Source organism: Eufriesea mexicana, unplaced genomic scaffold (genome assembly GCF_001483705.2).
Source record: "Eufriesea mexicana isolate 0111107269 unplaced genomic scaffold, ASM148370v2 scaffold124, whole genome shotgun sequence".
Lineage (NCBI taxonomy): Eukaryota > Metazoa > Arthropoda > Insecta > Hymenoptera > Apidae > Eufriesea > Eufriesea mexicana.
This window is the reverse complement of record NW_016908357.1, coordinates 3,028,957-3,037,548: the sequence shown is the minus strand read 5'-3', so window position 1 is coordinate 3,037,548 and position 8,592 is coordinate 3,028,957. Positions and strand designations below refer to the sequence as shown.

The following is an 8,592-nucleotide window of genomic DNA, read 5'->3' as shown; positions in this document are numbered from 1 at the left end:
ATTGCGTAACGGCGACCATCACGATCTTCCGTGAAAATATTTAATACTCAACGAAACTAGAAGCAAAATGTGATCAAAAGTTTAATGAGAAGATTCGCAAGGACATTGTTTTTATAATGAGTGCTTAAAGTTTCATAAATTAATTGCGTAAGGGATAGTAATTAATGAAAAACCAATGGCGTCTTCGACAACAATTCAAACACTGGGTAGAACAATTATTAGTAATTAATTAATTTGGGTCAAATTTATATTGAAAAATATATGTGGAAGTTCGTGAAGGATCTGGTTTTTCGATAGTATTATAAAAGTTCATAAATTAATCACAGATATTGAGTAATTAGTGAATTTTCCATTGCCGATTTGATTTATTAAAATATATTCGGAGCGCATAACCAGAGTTAGTAAACTGATATCAGAGCCATCTATGATTTTAGACTCGAAGCTCCAGTTCCGCAACGAGAACATAGATGGCTCTGATATCAGTTTACTAACTCTGGTTATGTGCTTCGAATATATATTAATAAATCAAATCGGTAGTGGAAAATTCACTAATTACTCAATATCCATGAATAATTTATGAACTTTTATAACTGCATCATAAAGGCAGATCCTTTAAGAACTTTCCAATATATTTTTCGATAGAAATTTATCCCCAATTAATTAATTATTAATAATTGTTCTGCGTAGTATTTGAATTGTTGTCAAAGATTGTCGAAGACGCCATTGTTTTTTCATTAATAACTATCCTTTACGCAATTAATTTATGAAACTTTACGCACTCATTATAAAAACAATGTTCTTGCGAATCTTCTCATATAACTTTAGATCACATTTTGATTCTAGTTTTGTTTAGTATTAAATATTTTCACGGAAGATCGTGATGGCCGCCGTTACAAAATCATAGACACCATCAAACAAAAATTAATAACTAACAATTTAGAGTTAAATTCTTTACGAAAAGCTTCGCAATGGAATTATAAAAGTTCCTAAATTATTTACAGAATTGAGTAATTAATTAATTTTTCACTGTCGGAGTACTACTATCCTTTTCTATCCCCTCTCTGTCCTTGTCTGCCACGTAACGAGCTCTTTGGCGACCTCCTCGCCTATTCTATATTCCTTTCACTTTCTTGATTTTTGAGCCAAATCATAGATGGCGCTGATCGTAGGCGGTAAAATTTTTCTTTATTCGGTAGTAGAAAATTAATAAATTTCCAAGCTTTTCTAATTAATTTAGGAACATTTATAGCTGCACAGCAAAGTTGGAATTATAGGCAACATTCTTATACGATGTTTAATTTAATAATTAATACTTACATGAGCGATAGTTTTGTATTTTCTGTAGTAAATAAGATTGCTGTAGAATAGTATTTTTCTTGCATAGTATTCTTATTATTTTGTAATAAATATATACTAGCGTAAGAAAGCGTAAAAAATAATTTCTTTTATTAGGAAATTTTATTTATAATTGTGTATTTACAATGTTTTCACAAGCGAAAAATAAATACAAAACAAAAAAATATATTTAAAGAAATTCTCAAAACTAAGGGTCGGGAATCGAACCCCGATTTTCCAGTAAATCAATTCTCGATCGTCCCAATTACGCTACTACTTAACTTAAAACACATTGGAAATAAAGGTTTAATTAACGATGTAATGAAACTTTAATCGCAAATATCTTAAAAACTGTTTAGTAATTGCGGCTATAATAATATATTTTCTTAAACCGCATGACGATATCTACAAAGCTACAAAATTTCAACTAAATCGGTGACCCGAAGGACTTGCACACTCCTTGTAAGTAAGAAAAGGAATCCAAGTAAGGGAAGGTAAGCAAGGTAAGTATAAGGTAAGTATAAGGTAAGTAAAATTATTAAAATGTACTGCAAAGTGGAAAAAGTTTGTCCAGGGAATTGTTGGAGATGATGTAAAATCATGGAATAGGTCGGCGAGCAACCTCCTATCATGTTATGTTACCTTAATACAAAGAGACAAAATCGGCTGAAAATTTCTCGCCGTGCTGCAAAAGTATTGTACAGAGAATTCTTGAGAATGACTCGACGAGCGACCTCCTTGCATGTCATGTTATCCTAATACAAAATCGCAAAATCGGCCAAAAATTTCTCGCCGAAACTGTAAAAGTTTTTCCGGAGAATTCTTGGAAATGACGTCAATTCTTGGAAATGACTCGACGAACGACCTCCTTGCATGTCATGTTATCCTAATACAAAATCGCAAAATCGGCTAAAAATTTCTCGCTGAAACTGCAAAAATTTTGTCCAGAGAATTCTTGGAAATGACTCGACGAGCGACCTCCTTTCATGTTATGTTATCCTAATAAAACATCGTAAAATCGGCCAAAAATATCTCGCTGAAACTGCAAAAGTATCGCTCGAGAATTCTAGGAAATGACGTCATTTCTTGGAACTGTCTCGACGAGCGACCTCCTATCATGTTATATTATCCTAGTGTAAAGTCGCAAAATCGGTCGAAAAATTCTCGCCGAGACTGCAAAAGTATCGCTCGAGAATTCTAGGAAATGACGTCATTTCTTGGAATTGTCTCGTCGACTACCTCCTGTCATGTTATGTTATCCTGATACAAAATCGCGAAATCGCCCGAAAATTTTACGACCAGGTTACAGAAGCGTTGCCTGAGAATTCTTGGAAATGACGTCATTTCTTGGAACTGTCTCGTCGAGCGACCTCCTGTCATGTCATGTTATCCTAATACAAAGTCGCGAAATCGGTCGAAAATTTAACGGCCGAGCTGCAAAGGTATTGTCTACCGAAGCGGCAAAAGTATTGTCCAGAAACGGCAAAAGTTTTGTCCAGGGGCGGCAAAAGTATTGTCCAGAAACGGCAAAAGTTTTGTCCGGAGGCGGCAAAAGTATTGTCCAGAAGCGGCAAAAGTATTGTCCGGGGGCGGCAAAAGTATTGACCATATAGGCGGCAAAAGTATTGTCCATATAGGCTGTAAAAGTATTGTCCTTGTGACAAGGACAGCAAGCGACTAGAAAAGGATGGATGCTTCGGCAATTGGAAAATTGACAAATTACTCGATTTCTGCGATTAATTTATGAACTTTTATAATTGGATCAGACAGCTGGATCTTTGGGCAACATTCTTATGCAATTTTTGCACATAATTTCATTGTATTTAGTTTGTTATTAATAATTACTTGATGGTGTCCGCGATTTCACAACAACGATCGGCACGATTCTCCATGAAAATAATTAATTATGAACAAAACTAGAAGTAAAATACGAACAAAAATCATATGAGAATATTCCCAAGGATGTTGTTTATACAACGTGCGCATGTAATTTATAAATTAATTGCATAGAAGATAGTAATTAATGAAAAACCAATAATATCTTCGACTCAGTTCTAACATTCGGAGAATAATTACTTGTAATTAATTAAATAGGAAGAAATTAATATAGAAAATTATATCAAAAAGTTTGCAAAGGACGTGCCTTTACGACGCAAGTACAAAAGTTCAGAAATTAATCGCAGAAATTGTGTAATTTGGTAATTCTTTAATGCCGAATAAAAATTTGGGAAACTGCGATAAGTGCGATCTATGACTTTACACTCGTAGCTTGTGCACCGTTAACCCCAACTATGATTTTTCACTGGAACACAAGCTTCCAGTGTAAAATTATAGATAGCACCTACCGCTGTTTCCTAAATTTTCATACGACATTAGAAAATTAACAAATTACACAATTTTTGCGATTAATTTATCAACTTTTATACCTATATCGTAAAGGTGCGTACTTTACGAACATTCTAATATAATTTCTAACATTCATTTCTTCTAAATTAATTAGTTACGTGCATTTATTTCCCAGAGTGTTCCATCTCATGTCGATAATACTATTGGTTTTCCATTAATTACAATCTTCTATGCAATTAATTTACAAATTATACGTGGACATTATAGAAAAAAAATCCTTGGGAATATTCACATATCATTTTTGTTCGTACTTTACTACTAGCTTTGTTCACAATTATTTATTTTGATGGACAATCGCGCCGACCGTTGTTGTGTAATCCCGGACGCCGACAAGTAATTAATAATAATAAATTGGTTAGCATCAAATTATATGCAAAAATTGCATGAGAATGTTGTCCAAAGACCCAGCTTTGCTATCCAGCTATAAAAGTTCATAAATTAATCGTAGAAATTGAGTAATTTGTTAATTTCGTACTGTCAAAGTATCTGTCATGCAAATTTCGCCTGCTCTTTGCCTTCAAAGTTCAAATGGAACATTGAAAATTCACAGGAAATAGGACATATGTTATACTTTGTGCGTAGCTCTTAGCTTGACATCGTTTCCCAAAGGAAAACGATACCAATTACCAGGTCTCACCACGTGGAGGTGGCTACGTATCGAGACCCGACATGCGCCCTAGTGGCGCAGCCTGCTGGCGCTATCTTTATCAGAGATACTCTAATCTAACTTGGAGCGAATTAAATTAAAGTGACTCTAATGACACTTTATAAAATTTCGTGTCCTTCAAAGGGAATTCGATTCGGTATACTATAATTCTGCTGTCGCAACGCTAAGACATTTTCAAGTTCCCATAAAAATAGGGAATGAAATATCAAACACGCGAGCTAATAGAAAATCGCGACGCGCCCGAACGAGTTCGCGATTATTCGAAAGACCGACTAGCCTACGAGACGTACTCTCGCGTGCAAGACAACGTCATGCCTCGGTACCCTCCCGACCGAACCTAGCGCACCCAGTGACCACAGACCCTGCCATGACTTACTCGCGAACGAAAGCGATCGATGAACCAGCGAAACATCCAAAATCAACCCGAGGGCCCCTAGCGAGGCTCTGTAGCCGGTCACGCAGGCCCCTGGCACATGGGGGAGAAATTAATCATCCCATGGGGTCTGACTGCAGGCTCATGTGCAATGTCACGGCTACAGGGCCCATACCCCGGTCGTGCACGCACTGGTGTCCAGGACGACTAAGGCCGACAGACCCTCGTATTGATTCCAGATGAGTGCCAGCCCGCCGACCACCCTAGAACCGATGCGCGACAAAGGCGGCAGTGGCGAGGGTGAGGGTCGGAACGAATCGTTTGGATGACTTACGAAACATGGAATTATCGAGTACACGAGAGTACGTCGCGGAAGCTAGTCGTACTTAAGAACGATCGCGATTATCGCGAGAACAATCATGTTCTGTTTGGTAAACGAGAGGGACAATGTTGGAAAAATATGAAATCTATATATTTGCTCCATGTTAGGTAGCTTACCTTTGTACCGATAGCGCGCACATGATGATACTTAGTCTAGGGATCTATCTTAAGTCTGCTTAGGTCTACTTAGGTCTAAACGCACGCATCCCGCGTCGTTCAACGACGTCTTCCGAATGAAATCTTGAAAAATCTTGAAAAACTTGAAAACCTAAAAGGAAAATATATAAACCTGAAATGAAACGGATTAGTACAAGGAAATAGCATAAAAGCGAAACGAGTATGAACCATGAAGGTAAACCAAATGTAAGGAACAACCCAACGATGAGACATAATGAAACCAACGATGAGACATAAAGAACCCAACGATGAGATATAAATAACCAAAAGAAAAGAAAAGTAAAACCTGGAAAAAGAAAATATAATTAATATCTGAAAACAAAAAGAAAATAATTAAATTGTTTAATGGGGTGGGGTGAGGATGGGGTAGTCAACCCCCAACCTCACTTCGACCTCCCGCCCCTCGCGCACAACGAAAATTTAGATGTTACACTTCCGAAGTCGAACCGACAGAACAATTTTGCTGCGTTGCGTCGCTCCTCATATAGCCGTCGATCGGTCGAGTCCTCCACCCCGATTGAAAATTTTCGACCTTTACCGATTCCATTATTTATTATTCTTTCGCTTTAATAAACGATAATTTATTAATTTTTTCACTTTTATTATAAATACACGTTGTGAACAATTTGTTAGTAACAATATTAATTTATTATTAACAGTCAGTGTAATAATTTATAAACATTTTGTAAATTATAAGCATATTTTGGCACATGTATACGATGTAAGTTCGAGTATTATCTGGAAATTTATTAATTTTCTCATTTTTATTATAAATTTACGTTGTTAACAATTCGTTATTAACAATATTAATTTGTCATTAATAATAAATTTGGTAACGTATAAACATGTTTTATAAACTGAATCATATAGTGTATATTGAAGATTAAAATTACCGTTGAAGAATGTTATTAAAACATATTTATAAAGAAGGAAGGTTTTTCAATTACGTGATTAATGAATTTTGAATAAATTACGACAATTTATTGATTATGTAAAGTTTAATAAAATGACTTATTTACAATATATAATTAGTAGTTGTTTTGGCACATACAGTGTGATTATGGAGGAAAAAACATATTACAAAATGTGAAATTACGCATTTTCCTATTAATAAATAAGTGAGCAATAATAATAAGGCACCTCTTAATTCCTAATGAGTATTTTACCTACAATTTGTGGGTCTTACAAAATTGTTTATGTTATCGCATGTATAGAAGTATAGTTAAAAATAGAGTCATTCGTTGTATTATAAAAATGAAGTTATAAATATTAAGTAAAAAAATATTAATACTGTGTGTAAAAATTGTAATTAGTTTATGTTGTTTGATTTTTTGGCACTACAGTACTAATAATATACTACTCTAAAAATATTACTTTTGTGCATATTGCTAAAATTTTATATTGGCACAAAATTATATTGCTTTCACTTCGGTGACCTACATTCTTTGATCTGGTTCTTGACAATAGTCATAAATAGGAATCTCTGGTGGTTCTTCCATTATCAGTTTAGGAGCACAACTTCTCGTCGCTGCTACTACACATAATGTTACTGCTGAAGCAGCAGCTACATGCCAAGAAAATATCAGTGCAATACCTTCTGGCAACATTGGTACCGAATGGTATACACGAACAACATGTGCTATCCAACCACCATGAAGCAACGTTGTACAAGCTCTTAAAAGTTTTAATTCGGGCCAGACAAGTTCTAAAGTAATAGCCAAAGCTGTTGTCCATACTATGAGAGCTAAGATTTTATCAACTAACGCATTACTTCCAACACTTCCCCATAAGAAAAGAAATCCTTCTATGAAAAAGCTTTGAGCAAGTGCCAGTTTCACCAATCCTTCGCTTACATTATGAGGAAAATAAAAGTTCAAAACATCAACTAGACCAGAAAATGCAAAAAACAAATAGATAGTAGCGAGTACCACTTTTGGAGAAACAGTTCCAACTTGTTGTAAACCACCGGTTATTGTACCAGCTAACCCTACAGCAGTTGCTATCAGCTTCAAGCTTCCTTCTATAGGATGTCTGTTTATAAGTCTTTCACATTTCTCTATAAATCTGAGTCCTTTTGTGGCATGCGAATCATCTCTAGGTCTCAAAGATACCCAATACTTGGCATATTCGTAACACCATTTTAAGCCAAAGGCATAAAATATGAAACCAGTAAGTATACAAGGCAAATAGCTATCCATGGAGTATATGTAAAATTTCTTGGTTCTTGATAGTGATCTGTAAATAAAAAATAGTGAAATCTATAGGGATACTAAAGTAACAAAGGATTCACTAATGAACTAAAACATTTGTTAATTTGATATTTCTTGCTACCGTAGTTTATTCGGACTATAAAACTCAATAGAAATAGAAACAAAATAAAAATCTGTTTAAAATAGCCACTTATTTTTAGCTACTCACTGTATATTATATCCCTATGTAATCACATAGAATTTATCCCCTGGAAGTTTTCTACAATGGATATAAATTTAGATATCTTTTAGGCATAGAAGAGGCGTAAACTAGATCTAACATTCAATGTAATTTTAGTATATGATCTAGGTGTCTTACTGGTGTTTCCATCTTTACCGATGCAGCATAGAATAAGATTACAATATCCATAGTGGTCGGAATTAGAACTAAATGTAACTATAACATTCTAGGGGAAGTATAGAATATTTTATATTTACATATATACACGACGTAATTTAATTTTCTCTGTTACATATAAGATAAAAACTCAATAACATATGTTTATATAATACAACAGTTTTCATACGTGGATATAAAATTTGGTTTTCAATTATTCAATTATACCAGATTTAGACAGAACTAATGCAAAGAGATCTATTTCTACAAGTGCAATAAATATTTCTTTATCAATTATTAAATACATTAAATTCGAGGTATTCAAGTGTTAATTGCTCTTATGATAAATAAAAAAATATTTTGTTTCATGCGTATAAAAGAATGATCCTTATTATATTTATTATTTACTATTTCTAATGTTAGAAATCTGTTTTATCTTCCGATGTATCAGCAGTTGATAAGTACGTACAACTTTAATAACGTTTGATGCTCTTTATTATAGATCGCGCTGCTTCACGCTTGTCACAAATTTTAGCTTCCCAAGAAACGAATTTAACAAATGTTTGAAAACAATTGAAACCACGATTATCCTGACCTTTTTCCCACTGATTCTATATTCCGTCTCATTTTATCAGAATTTTCCGAACACTCCATCGCTCGCGATACA

General features: G+C 34.4%; 1 protein-coding gene across 1 annotated transcript; it reads right to left on the bottom strand.

The window, feature by feature from the left end:
- Positions 1–6,680: 6,680 nt before the first annotated feature.
- On the bottom strand, positions 6,681–7,836 carry LOC108555475 (transmembrane protein 45B). Its single transcript, XM_017911129.1, has 2 exons — positions 7,758–7,836; positions 6,681–7,574 (listed from the first exon to the last, which is right to left on the bottom strand). Exon 2 carries the CDS (start codon positions 7,535–7,537, stop codon positions 6,776–6,778), a length of 762 nt encoding a protein of 253 aa, XP_017766618.1. The 5' UTR covers positions 7,538–7,574; positions 7,758–7,836; the 3' UTR covers positions 6,681–6,775.
- Positions 7,837–8,592: the final 756 nt, after the last annotated feature.

What these genes read in the sequence shown, in the direction of transcription:
- LOC108555475 (XM_017911129.1), bottom strand. Translation starts at nt 7,537, where the DNA reads ATGGATAGCTATTTGCCTTGTATACTTACTGGTTTCATATTTTATGCC.